General features: G+C 33.2%; 1 protein-coding gene across 1 annotated transcript; it reads left to right on the top strand.

Moving 5' to 3' along the window:
- The first annotated feature begins 2,025 nt into the window (after nucleotides 1–2,025).
- LOC136065910 (disease resistance protein At4g27190-like) lies at nucleotides 2,026–2,418 on the top strand. The gene has a single exon (XM_065769728.1). The coding sequence runs from the start codon at nucleotides 2,026–2,028 to the stop codon at nucleotides 2,416–2,418; it is 393 nt and encodes a 130-aa protein (XP_065625800.1).
- The last annotated feature ends 19,973 nt before the right edge of the window (nucleotides 2,419–22,391 follow it).

The following is a 22,391-nucleotide window of genomic DNA, read 5'->3' as shown; positions in this document are numbered from 1 at the left end:
GGGAGGAAGCGTTATCGACTGCCTTGTAATTGGATTTAACACATAGTACTCAACATCGCAGACCACCGCACTGAACATTTTCAACTTCTTTTGGGTGCATAAAAGCAAGTCATGACACGAAGCGTGAACAATGTCAAGCGAAACTGAGCGGTTGTTAACGTAATATTGGTTTATTAAAGAGGCTAGAGATCTGAATTCGGGTTCCTCCGATGTCATGAGGACCTTCCTCACACCATCGATGTAGTTGCTGATGAGCAAGGTAGAGGGTCGTTGCAATATTGAAGAAGAGCGGAGCCTGTGAACAATGTAAGCGAAAGAAGGAGCAGAGATTAGAGAGCACCATCGGCGTGAGACGCACTTGCATTGAAATATAGATTTCAGAGGCAGCTGGGTCAGGATTTCAATCAACAAACAGTCGGGGAGATCATCTATTGACAGACGNTCATTGTTATAATCCGCTCTTTCAACACCAAAGAAATTTTCTGCTTTAGCCCTTCATAATCTACTTCTTCTAGATCCACCTCTTCCATATCTACTCAGATGATTGATCCCTCCAAATCCAATCCTCTCTTCCCCTTAAAATCTTTCATTGTACTAAACTACTCTTCCAACACAAAAAGAATTTTCTTCAGCTTTAGCCTTTCATAATCTATTTCTTCTAAATCTAGCTCTTCCATATCTACCTCTACCCGAATTGATCCCTTCTTCAATGATTTCACTAGTTCCTCCAGTAGGACTTTCTCCAATGCGTCATTCACATGCAAGTGAAAAGTCAAGTCAACTGTCTCCATCCACTCTCCATCAAACGGCGTAGGTGTTCTCAAAACATAAGTATCCCAAGGCACGCAAACGCAAAACTTGAGTTCGTTAGAGTCGGCTCCCATTATAAAACGTTCGTAAGTCCTCACAAAGTATTTCGTGGGCTTATCTTCTTCTGATTTTGCTATTTCCATGGAAATAAGATACTTGCTCCTGAAAGCGCCAAGGATAGTCCAAGTGGCGCCAACAACCCTCACAAGTTTGTAAGACAAATCAAATTGCAAAACAAAAATAATATTTCTAAGAAACGCATAATAAATAAAATTAACCAACCAACAAAACAGAACAGCAACCCTAACAAAAAACTAAATAAAACTAATTAAGCTAATTAGAATATAACAAATTAATTAAACATAAATTCAGATTCTACAAATAAACATGTAAATTAATTAATTACTCAGCGCTAATTAAATGAATAGTTCTTCATTGGACAAAAAGAAAAAGGAAAGAGAGAAGAATTCGATTACATTACCTTGTTATTCCAATAATCGAGAGTGGATTGAGCAACTATTCGAGTGTTGGGTGGTTTGTAGCCCCAGATGTCCCTTTACCTCCAATTGGATTCCCAAAACATGCCTCCAAAAGTTTGTGACCTTCGTCGTCAACCGTGTCCATCGGCATCGCCCACGTGCCAACGACCTTTGACGTGAGCCGTCGTCCCCATGTGGTGGCGACCTTCGACGTCAGCCGTCGTCCATAGGTGGCCACCTTCATCTTTAACATTCACCAACGACATCGGCCTAGAGCTCCAGTCATAACTTGGCTTGAGGATGTTGAAGTGCTTCAGCCTAGAGTCAATTGGATTCATGAAAATCAGCCTTCTTCATGTTTCTTAAATTTCAGTAAGCGGTACAAAGGTAGCAGGGAAGTTGAGGAAATACTAGATAACATCAAAATGCTTCTAAAACTACTAGAGTTCCCAGAGCAGTGGAGCATATTCTTGGACCTTCAATTCAAGGTCAAACAACAGCATCAAAAGTTTTAGAAAAAACTATGAGGCTATTGTCTGATGATAGATTTCAGGGGATTGGTATTTGGGGACTGGGAGGAGTAGGCAAGACTACTATGGTAAGAACTCTCAACAACGAGCTCAAGAGTACTTCAAGGAACAATTTTGGCGACATCATTTAGGTTACCGTTTCCAAGAATTTGGACATGAAACGGTTACAAACACAAATAGCTCTAAGATTGAATTTGGAGACGAAAATGGAAGAAAGTGTGGAGAGAATGGCCCTTAGACTTCAACAAAGACTTATGAATGAGGAAAAATATCTACTCATTCTAGATGATGTTTGGCAGAAACTTGATTTGGACAGTTTGGGTGTTCCACAGCCTGATGTTCATAAAGGTTCTAAAATCATATTGACAACTCGATTTATGGAAGTTTGTAGGAAAATGATGACCGGTGTGGAAGTTAAAGTTGATGTTTTAAATGATGAAGAAGCTTGGCAATTGTTTAGTCAAAAGGCAGGAGATGTGGCTCATTTGGAAGGAACTAAACCATTTGCAGAAGCAATTGCAAGAGAATGTTGCAGATTACCTCTAGCCATCATCATAGTGGGAGCTACTATGAGAAGAAAGACAAAGGTTGAGCTATGAGAAGATGCCTTAAAAGAGTTGCAAAGGTCAATGCCTTCTGTAGAAGGCATTGAGGATGAGGTCTATAATCCTTTGAAGTGGAGTTACGACTCATTACAAGGTAACAACACAAAATCTTGTTTCCTATACTGCTCTTTGTTTCCTAAGGACTTCTCAATTGAATTAGTACTGCATTGGCGAGCAGAAGGTTTAATAGATGAACAGCAGAACTATGTGGATTCGTCTCCAAATTCAATCTCAGAGCTATTTGTGTTTTTAACCGTTTCATGTCCAAATTCTTGGAAATGGTAACCCAAATGATGTCGCCAAAATTGTTCCTTGAAGTACTCTTGAGCTCATTGTTGAGAGTTCTTACCATAGTAGTCTTGCCTACTCCTCCCAGTCCCCAAATACCAATCCTCTGAAATCTATCATCAGACAATAGCCTCATAGTTGTTTCTAAAACTTTTGATGCTGTTGTTTTGACCCTGAATTGAAGGTCCAGGAATATGCTCCACTGCTCTAGGAACTCTGGTAGGATAAACCAGACCGTGTGGAAACTTTCCAGCTTTTAGAAGCCTTTTGATGTTATCTAGTATTTCCTCAACTTCCCTGCTACCTTTGTACCGCTTACTGTAATTTAAGAAACATGTAGAAGATTGATTTTCATGAATCCGATTGACTCTAGGCTGAAGCACTTCGACATCCTCAAGCCAAGTTATGATTGGAGCTCTAGGCCGATGTCATTGGTGAATGTTGAAGACGAAGGCGGCCACTTGTGGACGATGGCTGATGTCGAAGGTCGCCGCCACATGGGGAAGACGGCTCACGTCAAAGGTCGTCGACACATGTGGGCAACGCCGATGGACACGGTTGACGACAAAGGTCACAAACTTTTGGAGGCATGTTTTGGGAACCCGATTGGAGGTAAAGGGACATTTGGGGCTCCAAACACTCGAATAGTTGCTCAATCCACTCTCGATTATTGGAATAACAAGGTAATGTAATCGAATTCTTCTCTCTTTTCTTTTTCTTTTTGTCCAATGAAGAACTATTCATTTAATTAGCGCTAAGTAATTAATTAATTTACATGTTTATTTGTAGAATCTGAATTTATGTTTAATTAATTTGTTATATTCTAATTAGCTTAATCAGGTTTATTTAGCTTTTTGTTAGAGTTGCTGTTCTGTTCTGTTGGTTGGTTAATTTTATTTATTATGTGTTTCTTAGAAATATTATTGTTGTTTTGCAATTTGATTTGTCTTACAAACTTGTGAGGGTTGTTGGCGCCACTTGGACTATCCTTGGTGCTTTCATGAGCAAGTATCTTATTTCCATGGAAATAGCAAAATCAGAAGAAGATAGGCCCACAAAATACTTTGTGAGGACTTACGAACGTTTTATAATGGGAGCCGACTCTAATGAACTCAAGTTCTGCGTTTGCATGCCTTGGGATACTTATGTTTTGAGAACACCTAAGCCGCTTGATGGAGAGTGGATGGAGACGGTTGACTAAACTTTTCACTCGCATGTGAATGATGCATTGGAGAAAGTCCTGCTGGAGGAACTAGTGAAATCATTGAAAAAGGGATCAATTCGGGTAGAGGTAGATATGGAAGAGCTGGATTTAGAAGAAATAGATTATGAAAGGCTAAAGCTGAAGAAAATTCCTTTTGTGTTGGAAGAGCTGTTTAGTACAATGAAAGATTTTAAGGGGAAGAGAGCATTGGATTTGGAGGTATCAATCATCTGGGTAGATATGGAGGAGGTGGATCTAGAAGAAGTAGATTATGAATGGTTAAAGCAGAAAATTTCTTTGGTGTTGAAAGAGCGGATTATAACAATGAAAGATTTGAAGGAGCAGAGAGCAAGGGAGCTACGTCTGGAACAAGATCCAGAAGAATACCGAGAGAAGATGGAGACAAATACCTGCTAGTGGTTGGTTGACATTTACCTGCAAAACCAGATAAATGTGTACAATCTGCTTGGAAAAAAAAAAAAAAAAAACCCTTATAGTTTAGTTCATGAGTGAGAGTTTAGTCCCTCTAATAACTTGGTCAAACTAAAAACTAACATGTTACCGCTTCATTAGGACTAAATTACATCAATTTAAGTTTGGTAGGGACTAAAATCGATCACTTCAAGTCTTTGAATTAATTTTAATTTTAGGGACTAACTAAAATCGTTCATGAGCTAAAGTTTAGGAACTAACTTTGAAGTTGAATTACCACATTTGTTTTTGTTATTGCTAGTACTCTTATTATTAGTGGTTGTGTTTTTCTCCAGTGGGATTTATCTATCTATATGACTTTCTAATTTTTTTGCTTGAATTGATTTTGTCAAGGTCTTTGTTTTGAGTCTTTGTCAGAGATGGGGTTGTCTAAATTCCAATGTTTGATGTGATTTATGCGTCTTTAGAAGGCAATGGAAGGACCAAGGCAATTTCAACACCACTTAGCATTATATATATATATGTGTGTGTGTGTATTGTTTTGTAGTGAATAGTCATGGAAGAGATGAGGTTGTCATGGTATGCTTTAACTGGAGAGTGACACGTGTATATAGAACGTCTTTTTTCTTTTTTGTGAGTTATGTCAAAGGGGTGCATGAGAAGTTAAAATAGGCTAAGTGTTGTTACAAACTCTTCATTGCACACTCTGTACATGCACTGACTTGCTGTGAAAAAACACAATTTTAGTCAAAATTGTGAAAATGGTAAAATCGTGTTTTCATTTCACAATTTTAATTGAAATCATGTAACATTTTGTGTATAATGATTGATGTGTGTAGAATAACCAGTGCGTCATAATCATTACCCATTATAATATGAGGGACATATAATACATCCACTCAAATGTGGAACAAGGAGCATATTCTTTTCACTTATTTCTTTATTTTTATTTTTATAATAACAGTCTTTAAAAATGGGCATTTGGTCTAGTGGTATGATTCTCGCTTTGGGTGCGAGAGGTCTCAAGTTCGATTCTCTGAATGCCCCATTCATTTAATGTTCTTTACTAATAACTTTACCTAAAAAAAATAAAAATAAAAATCTTTAAAGATATTCGTGGGAAATGTTTATCTTTGCTTTCCTTGCTATATGGCATAACAAATGTTTATCTTTTATGTTGTCTCTGCCTGCATAACACTGCATATTACCATTTTCCTATAAATCAAGTAGCCCTTACATCACTCTTTTTGTTATGGATCTCATTAAGTTACCTCATTTCATCTACTTTTGTTTGTGGAATTCTGATGATTGCATCTGAAATCTTCATTTGGATCCAATATCATCCAGATGCTTTAAGGTCTTCACAACTTTTTAACTTTTAATTTGTCTTATCTCATTGTTTTAACCTATGGAAGTGACATTCTTATGAAAATTGAGTCATGGGCAGTTGACAAATATGTTAGATTCTTTGTATCTTTAATCTTGTTTGTTAGTGTTACTTATCATGTTTATTGTTGAAAGTGTTTCAATTAGTGGCAAGAATTTAATGTTTATATTATTTCACTGAAATGTAGATATACCCAACCTCAGTTCGAACGACAGGCATCAGAATTGCAAGCTCAGCTGGAAGAATTGGTGGAATTTTATGTCCGCTTGTGGCAGTGGGTTTTTGTACACGATTGTCATCAAACAGCATCCATTGTTCTTTTTGAGATTTTAATCTTTTCATGGATTTTTGTAGTGCCATTCCCTTTTGAAACCAAGGGCTGTGAATTGAGTGATACTGTACCTAGTCCAAAACATATTGCTGAATCAGCATGAATTAACACAGAAAATTCACGCTCAGCCCCTCTGTTATACAATGGCATTTAACTTTAGCCTTCTGTTGTTTACTGAATGCTTACGATCTAAAAAGTTTTGCAGCTTTATTAGACACATTTATGCATCTGTTTTTTGCTCAAACACATGAACTAAAGTAAGACTTGCGTGTGTCTGCTCGCTTAATCACGTCACATATGATTATCCACACACTAGACATGAATATTGTTGGTGATTTTCATAGGAATGAATGTATAAGTCATAAAATCTCATATATATATATATATATATATATCTTTCTTTTCTTTTTTTAATTACTTGATAGTTAGGGGGGATTCGAACCTGATTCTCTTAAAGAAGAGCAAGCAATGTCTTTGAGTTATAAGACTCTTGGCTATAAGAGCCTGAGTATGTTTATTGATAGATATGGATTTTTTGTAGAAGGTGCCAGTATTTATACACTCACAGGGCTGTAACAAATACCTTAGATAATTCTCCTTCCTTAACCTAATGTGTGGAAAGAGGGATCTAACTGATGCATAGCATGTCCATTGAAAACGCCCCACCCACCAAAATTTTAAAAATTTAAGGTCTTTTGCTAAAAGATACATGGGTTCAATTGCTAAAATTTTAAAATTTAAAGGTCTTTTGTTACAAAAAAATGATAGTCTGTGCATTGCTTTTAAGGAGGTACATGGGTTCTTGATACATTTTGTGATGCTTCAATGTTCTGGATGTTATGGGCTAGAGTTGGTTTTGTGTGTAGGCAGGGTTTAATTTGGTTGTCAAAAAATTGGCCAATGATGCTTTCTTTAAGAAAACTTGCTGCAAGTGAGATGTAAAGACATTTTCTTTTGCACATAATCGTTGGATTTGATATAGCTTTTGGAATTCAGCGAAGACACTAGAAATGAAATTGCTCCTCTTTTGTATGATATTTCTACAATGGTAAATAGTTTTTAACTTTGCAAAATTATTAAAGTGAATAGGTTTGTTGCTGAAAAGAAGCTCCTGACCGTGCTCCTATGACTCGGTGATGACATACAAAGAAAATTCATAATCAACATTTTATCAAGTTTTTGTATTATGTGTGATATATACTTAAATATAGAAATGTTATTTTCAACCAAAAAAAAAAAAAAATTACAGAACGGTTAAACTTTAAAACCTTATTTACTCTTTAATTTATATTAACATTCAAGTATGCCGTCCCAAATATGATTGGTTGAATGACGCTCCTTTTCTTGTTCCATTATTAAAGACACGAAAACAAAACCCTTTAACCCAAAAAAAGGTGATGGGCTTCGGCCGAACCTCACAGCCCAACAGAGAGAATGTCGGCGCCACCAACATATATTAGCATTAAAGAAATGACAAGTTCACAATATTTTTACAACAAATCTTAAGTGGACATAGCATTTGTTATTATTGGGTTAAAAAAGTAATCTCATTGCTAAATTTAAATTTGAACCAATAACAACTAATCACATGTGATTTGTTGTAAAAATGTTGTGGACATAGCACTTCTCTTAGCATTATTGTGTGCGAGTTTTTTTTGGCCTTCCTTTTCTTTCATAGGAGAAGATACACTTATGGTATGTTTGGATATTGCTTATTTTGCTGAAAACTGAAAACACTGTAGTAAAATAATTTTTAAATATGTGAATAGTATCTGGGACTTATTTTTAATGAAAATTTTGTTGAAAAAAGAGGTTTGTAGGTCTCGTGAACAATACACGGGATCCACTGGAAAAAGCAAAAAAGGCTAGTGCACAACCTCCAAAAAAAAAAAAAAAAAAACTAGTACATCTATTCAAATATAATAAGTACCCGTTTGGGTACAGCTAAAATCAACCCAGCTAAAAAAAAAAAAAAAAAAACCGCTGAAACGCAAACGCTAGGTCTATTTTAGTTGTACCCAAATGGGTACTTATTATATTTGAAAAGATGTACTTTCTTTTTTTGGGGGGGGGGGGGGTGTGGGTGAGAAGGAGCTTCCTTAAAGAAAAGAGCTATAGCGCCAGTAAAGGCACATAGTATTGGCATAGCACCTTACATAGTACACACCATTGGCATCATTAGGTACAAAAAAAGAAATATTGGGTGATGGGGGTTGTTAAACAACACAAAAGTTTCCTGCTGTAGGCATCCCCTCTTAGCCAATGCATCCGTGCAACTGTTCGCTTTCCGAAAAATATGGTTCACTTGCACCTACTGGAACCTGGTGAGTAGGGACCTACAATCAATTAGAAGGGATGAGTAAGCTCTGTTAGGCATCGCGCTAGACTGAACAATATTCACAACAAATCTTGCATCAAGTTCAACTTCTAAATAGAGGATCCCTATCTGGATTGCCAATAGCAAGCCATCTCTAAGGGCCTAAAACTCAGTCATTACACTTGTAGTAAAGCCAATGCCTCAACTAAAACCTTTCAACCATGCTCCCTGTGATCACAAATTAATCCTCCTCCCCCAGCTTTCCCCTGGTTTCCTAGAGAAGCACCATTCGTATTTAGCTTACACCATCCCTCCCTGGACTTACTCCACTTAAGTTGCATTGTCCTAAATCTTCTAGTTCTCAAAGATTTTTCAGTATAGAAGAAATATTCAATTGCTTGCCTTTTGCTTATACTGTGAAGGTTGGCATTAAGAGTAGTGTTTCCATAGAGCCTAGATGGTGAAAGTGAACACAATTTTCCATGGACAATTAGAGAGAAAACACAAATTGTAATTATTTGGTACAAGGAAAAGGGAGGGGAATATTGGTGGTCCAGGCTATTTTTCACCCGGGCTCACCAAAAATAAACCTCCCAATTCGGAAAGAAAATACAAGTGTAAACTGACTGTATTTTTGGCGATTTCAAAATGTCATTTTTGCCCACTATTTCTCTCTTAAACTTTCACATATGCATCATATCTTTCTTTCAAATTGTTTTTTCTTAAATGGTCAGTACCTACTCAAACACCGTCATACTTCATCATACTCACCATTTCAAGCAACTAATTTTTTTTTTAATTGTGCAAATAAAAACTCTTTATAAGAATAAATAGCTTTCAAAATTAAAACATTATACATCTTCATAAGAATAAATGGCTTTTCCAAATTAAATTATTATATATTTAAATAACCATATATTTCATGCACCATAAATGATTAAGATCATAGAAATTACAGCCTTAGCTCATCTTGAAAACCAAAAAGGAAAATTTCTATACAGAAAAAAGAAAGAAGAAGTCATGGATGGAAATTATATGAAGAGAGTTGCGAAGATAACAATGTCCATTCTGATTGTCTTAGTTGTAGTGCAAGCTGATGATGATCCCCCTGTTCAAGTTCAACTTTCTCCTGATGAACATTATAAATATTGTAGGGGAAAAGCTTTAAGTGCAAAAAATTGCCATGGCTTCAGCGAATTAACTATGATGATGCGGAGACGAGAAGTTGCATTAAAGGTGAAAGAATGTTCTCAAAGCTTTTTGATGAAACTGTAGATTGCAAGATAGAAGCTCAAACAGAGTGCAAAAAATTGCCATGGCTTTAGCGAGCATTCACATTGGGTATTATATATGCCATATGTTAGTAATATTTAGCATTAGTGACTCAAAGCCCCCCCATTATCCAGTCTTGCAAAGTCTTGTAATTGCAAAAAAATTTGCAATTGTGCTACAGTGCCATCTTATTTTTATGATGGCACTGTAACAACTTGTATACATTTTTCTATTGTTTTTTTCTAGTGATGATAAGTGGATTTTTTTTTTTTAATTTTTTTTAATTTTTATGAAGAGGAAGAGAGAGAAAGAGTTGGTGAAATTAATATTTTAATGAATAGATGAGATAAATAAAAAATAGAATGTTGGGTATATTGTAAAATAGTACAATATAATTGAAAAAATAGTTTTGAGGTGGTAAAATAGAATAATTCGAAGATTCCAAATGTGAATACTTGTAATGATGCAGAGACGAGAAGTTGCACTAAATTAGGTGAAAGAATGTTCTCCAAGCTTTTTGATGAAACTGTAGATTGTAAGATAGAAGCTCGAACAAAGTGCGAAAAATTGCCACAGCCTCTACGTTCGGCCTGTACTATAAAGGAGGCAGAAATTTGCTTTTTCAAAGCAATCTTTTAAATGGATGTGTCATGTGTGGTGTATCAGCTCTTGTTTTTAATAAAGGCTTCTTGCAAATGTTATTGAGAAGGAGAGGCACTAGAATTTCATTGTGTTTTATATTTGTGTTTTAATAAAGTCTTTTCTCAGTTAATTATCAAAAAAAAAAAAAAAAAATTAAAGGCTTCTCGAGTTTTTTTGTTTTTTGTGTTTTTTGCTAAGACATACCAAACAATAATTTGTAATTGCATGAATGTTACCTTCTAATGATCAGTAGTGTAGTTGTTGCTACCTTTGTAATACTCATTAATCAGTATATCATTATAGATGTAATATGAGTCATGTTAGGGTAATTATTAATAAGATAAAGTTTAACTACAAAATTTGTTGTAGTTTAAGGCTACAATCTTACTCAATATTTTTTATTGAAAATGAATTTTGACAAATCCACTATTGAATTGCATTTTCTTCTTATATCCTCCATACTTGCAAAATTTCTAGAAAATTAAAGATCAATAGCTATGTCATCAATAAATTGTTTAAATTGCAAGTTTTTGTAGTTTAAAATTATGCATGGAATATAAACTTATAAATCATAAAGTAAATAATATCTGATTGGTACAAAATTTAACATGTGTATTAAGAGTGTAAAAGACATGCAATTTGACAATTAAATTATCAAAATACGTAATAATTTTAATTTTTTTTAAAGAAAATTGTAGCCTTAGGCTACAACTAATTTTGTAACTAAACTTTTTCTTTATTAATAAATTATTTTAAGAAAATTTTGGTATCATTTTAATGAGAAATAGAAAAAGTTATCAAAACATTAATTACTTTTTCTCTTTTCCCATCAAATGCCTTTAGCTCATCCATTAACTTTTCTCAAATACTATATAAAGTCAAATAATGCACTCTTTAAAGAATTTTTAGCTTCATGGAACACTTGATATCATACCAACTATAAATTTTACTATTTTTAGAAAATAATTGATGCGTTAACTTTTAAAATAAAAAACGAAAATAATTCATAAATCTATTTACCATGTTGTAAATGTGATAACATCATATTTAATGTCATATCAAATTGTAGATGTTGATTAAATTACATCTCCCCAAAACTGGAATACATGAGATGCAAATTCCCAAAACCATGTAGCTTAATTGATATATCCTAATGTTTTTAACAGAGACGTATAGATATTGAGTTTAAATCCCCTCACCTCAAATTATTAAATTAAAATTATTTTTAAAAAAAAAAAAACCTATATGATGCAAAAATTCCAGTATCTCTCATTCTAGGCCAAAGTTCAAATTGCACACAATCTAAATTTGGGGTAATTATAGTAATTTTTTTTTCTTCTAATGCCATGCACTGCAAAAGTAATGCCACCATGCCAGGCCAAACCCCAACAAGCCAACTACAGCCTTGCTTACTCTTTTCTAATAAAATAAAAAAATTAAATAAAAAAAAAACCCCCACGAAATTAACCGCTCCCACAAAGCAAGCGACCCATCATCAAACAAAAATCCCTCTTTATTCCTCAGTAACTCTAATAAGAAAAAGCTAGAAATACAAATTTTTTACAAAAAAAAAAAAAATTACATATAGCTAATATAGTGAGCCGTTATTAATAAGTAAAAAAGTGATATTTAACTATTTTATTTTAATGATATTTGTGGAGATAGGCCCACTATCTCCAAAAAAGCCCATTAAGGTGGGTTAAAGGATTTGAATTCATCTTTGATCCAGGAAGAAATCAGGAAACTCCCAAATGGGCGCCCGATTAGGTTCCACATATTGCCAATTGTGTTTTTTACATAAATTTTCCCTTAAAAAATTGGTATTTTAATTATGTAAAATTTTAAATGCTAAAAGTATTTGGCATCAGATTGGTTACTTTCAGTTATTGATCAGTGTATGAATTAAAGTTACCATGTGTGAGATTGGCTACTATGAATTTTAAATGCTAAAAGTATTTGGCATTAGATTGGTTACTTTCAGTTATTGATCAATGCATGAATTAAAGTTACTATGCATGAATTAATGTTACTTTCATTTATTAAAGTCACTATGAAGTTTTTTCTTTTTCTTTTTCTTTTTGTATAGTACTTTATTTTCAATAAATTAAGTACTGGGAAATTTGTTTTTCACTCCTTTTTTTCTTTTCTTTTTTTGTAAAATTGATATTATTAAGTAGATTATAAATATTTAAGATAGTAATTAATATTTAAATAGTGGACTATGGAGTGATTTATTTATTTTTTCTTTTTGTATAGGACTTTATTTTTAAGAAATCAAGCACTGGGTAAATTTTTTTTTTTTTTTTTTGTAAATTTTATATTATTAAGTTAATTATAAATATTTAAGATAGTAATTAATATTTAAAGTGTGGAATGTGGAGTGATTTATCTTTATCCTCTTTTTTTTCTTTTTCTTTTTGTATGGTACTTTATTTTCTATAAATCAAGTACTGAGTAAGTTTTTTTTTTTTTTCTTTTGTAAATTTTTTATTATTAAGTAGATTATAAATATTTAAGATAGTAATTAGTATTTAGATTATGGACTGGAGTGATTTATCTTTATCTTTTTTTTGTATGGTACTTTATTTTCAAGAAATCAAGCATTGGGTAAATTTTTTTCATTTTTTTTTCTTTTGCAAATTTTATATTATTAAGTAGGTTATAAATATTTAAGATAGTAATTAGTATTTAGATTGTGGACAATGGAGTGATATATCTTTTTTTTTTTTCTTTTTCTTTTTGTATGGTTATATTCTTAAAATTGTAAAGGTTACTTATACAAATTCTAAATGGTCAAGCTCACTTTGCTTGACATGAAAAAAATTTGAAGTAATTTTCATTTCATGTTTAATGTAATCTAACCGTTCTATTTGAAATCGACTGCTTTAGCAAAATTCCCTCTATTATTAGTTGTAGTTTTTGTACCAATCTTCTCTATTAACCTAGGGAGGTAGGTCCTTTACAAGTGACATCATAAGAAATTTTGTTTTGGGGTTAAATTGGACATCTCTTATAGCTATAAATAACTGAATAAAATGGGTTAAATAGAATCTGTATATATATATATATATATAAATTCATTAGACCAAAAAAAAAAAAAAATATATATATATATATATATATTTTCAACTACTAATATCACTTTTTTAGCCATCAATAATAGTTTGCTATGTAAGATAATGTAGTGAAATTGTTGTGCAATTGTTATAGACATAATATTACTCTAAAATTAATGTCTCTTTTAATTAATGGTAAAAATTCTAAATACCTTAAAAATAATTTGATTTATAGATTTATTTATTATATGTAAATTTCAAGAATAACTTATCTCTAGGTAGGATTTAATGATTTATAAATAAATATATATAAAAAAAAGGTATGTTTAAATAATACTTTTTTTTTTTTTAGAAACAAATAGCAGTTTTTTCTTATATATTTACCTTTGATAATTATACTATACGGGTTGCTACTTGCTAGACAATAAAGTTTAAACGAGATGTACTTAAGTAATTAAGTCCAAAACCCTATTAAATTTTCCGAATAACTCTTGCCCCATCGTGTAGCTGCCAACAACATGATCACTAACCCATCACTTGACAAATCACCATTCACCAAGGGAGTCAATACCGTACCGGAGGCTGTATCGGTTTGGCCAGCAGTACGATATATTTCGGATACCGGTCAATACCGGTATATCGTTTCGTGTTTACTGCTATTTTTTATATTTATAAATAAATAAATAAATAATATGTGTGTGTGTGTGTGTATTATAATAAATATAAAAGTTTACCATAAAATATTTTCTCAATTCAAAACTAATTATTCATGATTTTAGACTTTAGTATCAATTAAAAAAAAAAAAAAATAGAAAGCTTAAAAGTTACCATTGCATACTAAAAAAACAAATAATACTAATATGTTAATGCAAAAAGTTACTATTCTACCCTAACAAAAATTCAAAAATTACAAAACTTAAAAAAAAAAAAAAAAAAAAAAACCTTTTTTCTGTACCGGCCAGGATTGCTCGAAATTGGCCGGTATGGCCGATACATAGCCGGTACGGCCGGTATTTAAACCAATACGAAACGTTGATGTTTCGATACCAATATACATACCGGTATGGTACATACCAACCAGTACGACTGGTACCTGTACAGTACATACCAACCGGTACGACCGGTACCGGTACGACCGGTACCGGTACGACCGGTACCGGTACGGTATTAACTACCTTGCCATTCATCGCCTATGTTACCCCCATCACTAACCTCCTTCAACAAATTTCATATAAATAATTGTTACAGCAAGAGACTTCATTGGAGTATAATTTTTTTTGCCAACTCAAATACGGTCATACTTCATCATACTCACCATTACAAGCCACTAATTTTTTAAATAAACATATTTGTGTAAATAAAAACAATGGTAAACTATGTATTTGGTCTCTATCTTTTACACCAAATTTCAAATTAGTCCCTAACCTTTCAATTGTATCAAGTTGGTCCTTAACGACCCTCAAAAAAAAAAGTTGGTCCTTAACTTTTCAATGTTTGGTCGATTTAGTTCTTACCGTTATTTATTGGATGGAAAAGTCTGACATGTCAAACAATCTAAATAATAAATAAATAAATAATTGCCACATCATTTGCCACCTGGACTTCGACTAACAATGTTAACAATTTTTATTTTATTTTATTTTATAATATGTCAACATAATTTTAAATTAGAAAAAAGGAAAAACAATATATCATTGAATCCTAACTCATGTCTATCAACAACAACAACAAAAAAAATCCCTTTCCTCAAAAAAAAAAAAAAACAAAAATCCCCAAGTCACAGTCACAATTTCTTCACGTGTCTTTAAGGTCCTAGAGGTTATGATTGCACTATCATCTCTAATGATGAGGTAGGAACCTGCAAAATTACTTTCTGCAGTGACGAAGAGAGGATCCCAAATCCCAGATTCATCAAGGGATAACCTAGAAACTAGTGGTTCTCCAATAACCCTCTGCCTTGTAATTTAAAGATGAGTTTTTTTTATCTTATCTTCCTTAAACAATATATCATATAGAAAAAAGAAATCTGGAGATCAGCATACATGAGTTCTAGAACTGAAGGCCAACAACTTGAAGATGGACACTAAAACCAAATCAATTAGCTAGGATAGGGGAAAATAAAAGTCTTGGGATCCTAATCACCCGCGTCCATATATATTGGGTGTTTGAGTGCGTGTATATATCAGTGTCTATGTGTCTAGTTCATAACCTTTAGAGCCATATAAAAAGCATTGTTAAACTTAAGGTCACATCCTATGAAAATCATTTTTTCATGTCTTAGATTAATATTTTGTTAACGAAGATTGCAAAGAATATTCCCCCAAAATAAGTGAAAGCCAACTTCAAGTGTAAAGATGCAACTTGTACTTTTAAATAAAATGATTCTCCATAATTGTAGATTAATCCTGCCATCAAATAAATTTTATCAAATCAAACAGAAATTTATAAGATTAGAGAATTAAAGACCATTTCTCCGAGCTGTAGCAATTTCTTCCATAGCATCAACGCTTATTACATTACATGAACTATAGTCAAATCATCAAGGAGAATTTCTCCAATGATATTCATGGAATAAATTTTAAGGAAACAACCATGATAAATAGAACAGATCAACTGCTTTATTATTCATTAGTCTGACCATAGCATATGAAGGAATCGCAGACAAGGTAAAAAGCCCAGTGAGTCCATGTCCATGGGTCTTTGACTGTCCCAGTTTGATGAAAGGAAGGAGAAGAGATTTTGGATTTTAGGGAGAGTGTTTTACTTGGGTTTGTGATTTTCCCTGTTTAATGAAATAAGCAAAATTCTGAATCAAACTAAAAGATTTGATTTGGGTTTTCTAAAAAAAACTCAGGCGTTCTCTAAATTAAATTAAAAAAAAAATTAAAAAAAAAAATTAAAAAACTAATATGTTAATCCAGGTGGCAGTTGATGTGGCAAATTTTTTTTTATTTTTTTTATTTAGGCCTTTTAACACATCAGACTTTTTCATACAACAGATAACGAAAAGTATTAAATTGACACAGCATTGAAAAGTTAGGGACTAAATTGACACAATTGAAAGGTTAGGGACTAAATTAAAATATAATGTAAATGATAGGGTTCAAATATGTAATTTACCCTAAAAACTCTTTATAAGAATAAATGGCTTTTCAAAAATAAAGTATTATACATTTAAATAATCATATATATTTCAGGCACTATAAACGATTAAGATCATGTATAAATTTCAGCCTTAGCTCATCTTGAAAACAAAAAAGAAAAAGTTCTATACAGAGAAAAAAAAAAGAGTCATGGATGGAAATTATACGAAGAGAGTTGTGAAGATAACAATGTCCATTATGGTTGTGTGCGGTGTCTCATGATCAGCTCTTGTTTCTGCTTGACCTCGGTGTTGCTGTTAGCCTAGTAACACTTTTCCTCTGCGTAACCAAATTCACTTTGAAATAAGTTTGAGTCATGATTTTGAAGTTCATTTAGGATTGGAGATCACCCAAATATATCCCCCTTGAACTAGGTTTGCTAATAAAAATATCAAGACTAAAATATAAATTGCACTATTTAATTTTGCCCAAATTCTATTTAGCCATGTAACTTTTATTTTATTTAAAGTGATATTATTTTAGGTCATTTTTATTGGAAAACAAATTATATTCATCTATTGTGTTTTAATGAGAATATCCAAGATTCAAATCCCTAGTCTCCTAACTATCAAATTATCAACAACAAAATATAACCAAGAAACTTAAAAGTAAGTATTCTAATATTTTATGCATTACGAGCTACTACAGTTTACCAAAATCACCGTTTCATGCAAACTAATATTTAAAATAAAAAACTTGTCTTAGTAAAATCCCTTTGTAAGAACATATCTTTTTTCTCAATTGAAGTATGACATAAAATATATGTATTTTATGCATGATGATCGATTTAGATCCCATATATATAATTTATGGTTTTTTGGCATTTAACTTCTTAATAAAGAAGAAAAGTTCTATAGAGTAAGGACAACTATGGACGAAAATTGTAGGAGAGTTGAAGAAATAATAATAATAACAATAACTCTCATAAAAATAATAATAATATAATTACGATAGGTTATTATTATTATTATTATTCCAAGAAAAACTTATTAGGTATGGTATGACTTATGAGTCAACTCCAGCAAAAAAAAAAAAAAAAACTTATTTTAACCAAGATAACTAGAGTGCATATATCACAGATCTCACCTCTAACTTATTATCATAGTCTACCAAATCACCATTTTAAAGAAAAAAGTAGGTCCCAGTAAAATCACTTCGCAAGAAAAAATCATTTATCTCAATTTTAGTATTATATTTTTAAATAACCATGCAATTCATGGGTGATAATCGATTTGCATCCTATATATACATTATAGTTTTGTTTTCTCAAATGCATAATTTATTTGCCTATTAGCAATATTAATTTTCCATTTGTCTCCTTTGTACAACATTGACAACTAGAATTTGAAGGATGAAAAACTTGTGGGAATCCAACATATATAAGGCTGAATAATACTGATAAACTGGCCAAATGAAGCACACTACTATAGCATAAAACTCCCTTGATGTCTTGAGACACATTTTTAATTTGCTCCAGAGAAAAGTAGGTGTTGGGAGGTGCACGACACCTTGAAGTCCAGCCCACATGCAATTCTATTTCAGGATAAAATAGGTGAAGTAGTTTGCAAGTACAAAAATATTATTCCTAAGTAGTCCAGCCCACATGCAGACTAATTTTTCTAGATGTTGAGGAGTTCAATCTTAAGAAACATTTGGTTTGTCATAACGTGATATTACATTACACCCTAATATTATATTATTATAATATTATATTAATATAATTACAATATAATAATACAAAATTATTTTATTTAAAAATAAAATAATACTAAAATGATGAAATATATTTTATAATTTTAAATTATAATAACGCAAAAAAAATTAAAATAAATGGTAAACCTTGCATCAATTTCAGAACTTAAATACAATTGATTATGTGTTAGAGCATTAGCATCAGGAAATGCTACTCTATTATATTTTACAATCCCAAAAAACTACTTTATCAATTAAACCATTCCATTATACAATACTTCTAGTATCCCAAACTTTTATTTTCCTATTCTACTCATTAAAATAATATATCTACACAATAAAATAATATTTCTCTCAATTATCATAATTTATTCTTTCTTTCTCCCAATCACCATCACAATAAAATATTAGTTTTATTTTTAGAATTGTGCTACAGTGCAATTCTAAAAATAGAATTGCACTATAGCACTATTAATTGCAAAAAATTTTGCAATATTTAGCAATAACATTTCCTGATGCAATATATTTTAGAGCTTGAAATGCCAAATATCCCTTACATTTGGCATTAGCATTCCCCAATACTAATGCTCTCAGCTACTTGTAGGTTTCTTTAATAGCTTGTCATATTTACACTTTTATCTCCACTGACATCTTACTTTTAGCTTCATTTAATTCACCAACGTATTACTGTCTACTGATGGAACAAGTAAAAAAACAACCAAAAAAAAAAAAATACCTGCCAAGATCAGTAGATTTGGATTCTCTTCAATGGGTAGTAAAGTTTTCTGCATAAAATGATGTAATACTTATAGTTAATACGAGTGGCAGAGTGAGATAATGTGTGATCGACCTTAAAGTACTTAAATTAGTTTATTTGTGACCATAAATACCCTACAGTACTTGTCTTGGCTTGTCAAATGGGTCAAAATGGGTAATTAGGCATAACTTTTCAATTATATAGTTAGTAGTCAATGTTTGCAAATTATATTTTTTACTAACATCTCGAGTCTCTTAGACTCAATTTTGGGCTATAAATCGAGTCTTTGAGACTCGATTTTCATCTTCTGATGTGGCATTTTTTCCATGTGGTGAATGCCTAGAAATCGAGTCTCTTAAACTCGATTTATAAGAAAACACTATTAAAAGTAAAAATCTTGCATCTTCTTCTCATCTTCTCATCAGAACAGAAAGAGAGAGGGAAAAAAAAACCAGAAACAGAACCCAGAAACAGAACATCGGCGCCGCCCTCAACTACACAATGCGACCCAGGCCAACGCAACCCAGGCCGCGCGCGACCCAAGCCGCGCTGATGAGGTGAGCATCTGATTACGCATCTGATTTCGGTGAGGTGAGCTTTAGATTCTTTCTCCCTCTCTCTGATCTGATTGAATTTTTGGGTGAGGTGAGCATCTGATTCCGCATATGATTCCGGTGAGGTGAGCTTTAGATTCTTTCTCCCTCTCTCTAATCTGATTGATTTTTTTTTTTTTTTTTTTGGTATTTCGGCTTGTACATGGACGACTTGAAACTTAAAATTTTTTAAAATTTTTTTGGTTTATAAATCGAGTCTTAGAGACTCGATTTCCAAGCAGTTGCCACGTGGAAAAAGATAGACCATGAAAATTGAGTCATTGAGACTCAATTTATAGGCCAAAATCAAGTCTCTTAGACTCGAGATTCTAATAAAAAATATAGTTTGCAAACATTGACTACTAACTATATAGTTGGAAAGTTATGCCTAGTTACCAATTTTAGCCTGTCAAATTTGTTAGGACTAGTCATTGTTTTAACTTTTAAGATCATTTAGGAATGTCATCCTATCCTATTCTATCTCAAAAAATTACTTTATCAATTATACAATACCATTTTACAATACATCCAACATCTCAACTTTTATTTTACAATACAACACATTAAAATAATATAAATTATATAATAAAATAATAAACAAATTATCTATCACTCCTCTCTCTCTCATTTTTGTCCCTGCCTCTATGCCTATCTCTCAACAACCAAACAACCCAATCACTACCACCATGCCCGCCACACCACCATTACCCACAACCCACCAAAATCCCACCGAAACCAAAAATCCAAATTGTGGGGTCATGGGCCCAGATCATACAACTAGATTTTGTGCTTAAAGCTCAAGCCGAGGATAAGGGGCCATCCGAGAATGGGTAAGTATAGCCAAGGAAACTCATGCTAGTGGATAAGGAAGACAATATTGAACATAATGGCCTAGGAGTTTTTGCCAAGGATGAATTTGTCCTCGGCTAGCCAAGGCCGAGGTCCGTAAAGGATGCTTGCCATCTAGAGATGCGATCCATGAAGTTCTGAAAATATGGATAAGCATTGCAGGAACAAAAGACAGAAGAATCCCAAAATATCTTGGGAAAAACTGCTGTCACCGTACTGAATGCACCCAACTAACTCCCTGGCTGCATTAATGAGGAAGTGACCTTTGCATAGTATTATTGCAGCCTTACAACCACCCTAGAAGACTTCTAGAGGAGGCTGATGGGACAAGTATCAGTATAAACCATCAACTGTCCACGTGTTGGGTAAAGGTGAAGGAATAGATGTAGTATAAATAAGGGGAGAGACTTAGAGAAAAAGGGGGGCCAGCAAGAAAGCACTATAGCAATTTCAAGAACTCTTGTAACCATTCTCATCCAATATTTACTAGAACAAAGCCCCTCTAATTATGCCGAGGACAAACTTTCTTTGATAAACTCAATTCATCTCTGTTTGATTGTCATGAACACCATATTAACTGTTATCTATGCACTAAAACCTAGCTCTTTGACTCATTCTCTACAAATTCATTGTACTGGGCTCATTGGGCCAAGATCCCATACATTTTGGGGCCTGGTTTGAAAATCGTGTCCCTACAAAAATTAAGAAAAAAAAAAAAAAAAAAAAAAAAAAAAAAAAAAAACCAAACAACCCAGTCACCACCACCGCGCCTCCAACATGCCCACCAAAATCCCACTGAAACAAAAACCCATATTTAAAATAAAAAAAAAAAAAAAAAAAAAAACCTAGATCAACCCTGATCAAAACCCAAACGGTTGTTGAGCAAAATCTCGACCAAAATCCCACCGAAAAAACATAAAACACAACACACATCGCACTGCTGCTAGATCAACACCACCACCACCACTAGATCAACACCGCCATCTTACCGCCGCTAGATCAACACTACGCCAATCTTGACCCACTCAACAAAACCCACGCCGATCTCGACAATCTCGACCCACTCCGCTAGGACCACGTCGCCGAACCACCAGATAACGCCAGACCCACGACCACACTAGAAAAAAATGAACCATTGTGACAGAGATGTGAGACCGAGACTGTTCTGGAGATAGAGAGAAAAGATGAGACAATGAAGAAAGAGAAGGTGGTAGATATTTATATGTGAGAATAATTTTTTTTTTTTTTTTTACAATGCTGCTACAATACCATCATAAAATTACCATGGTACTGTAGCAGTATTGCAAATTTTTTTGCAATTCTAGGCTTTTACAAGTCCGGATGGTGGAGGTTTTTGAAAGACAAATGCTAAATAGAGGCAACATATGGCATTTAGCATTCCCATTGTGAGAGCATTCACATTGGAAATATGGCATATGCCATATGTTGGTTCAATTTAGTATAAAAGCCCAAAACCCCCCACACCATCCAGACTTGTAAAAGCTAACTATTGCAAAAAAAAAAATTGCAATTGTGCTACAATGCAATTCTTAGAATCTCACTGTAGCTCAATTGTGAAACAAAATATTAATATATATATATATATATATATTTTTTTTTACTGTTTGCTTTAACTGATATTTCAACTCTTCTCTCTCTCTCACTGGTCACTCTCATCTCCCATCTTTTTCTTTTTCTTTTTTTTTTCTTTTTTTTTTTTTTTCAGTTCTGGTTCTCTCATTCAATCCCTCCCCTTTCTCGTCCCTCTCTGTGTGGATCGGTGCATGTGCATTGGTGTATCTCAGAGCATACGGTGTGGGTCAGGTGGTGCGGTGGTGTGGATCTAGTGGCATGGGCAGGTGGTGCGGTAGCGTGGGTCTGGTGGCTTCAGCGGATCTCTTCCCTTTCTCTTTTTTCTTTCTCTCTATTTTCCCTTGAATCAAGCCTCCGTGGGTCTCATAGTTTGGTGGAGCTTATGGGTTTGATGTGGGTTTGATGTGGTGG

Source organism: Quercus suber, unplaced genomic scaffold, assembly GCF_002906115.3.
Source record: "Quercus suber isolate HL8 unplaced genomic scaffold, Cork oak 2.0 scaffold_1313, whole genome shotgun sequence".
NCBI classification, from domain to species: Eukaryota; Viridiplantae; Streptophyta; class Magnoliopsida; order Fagales; family Fagaceae; genus Quercus; species Quercus suber.
This window is presented reverse-complemented; position numbering and strand designations above follow the sequence as displayed.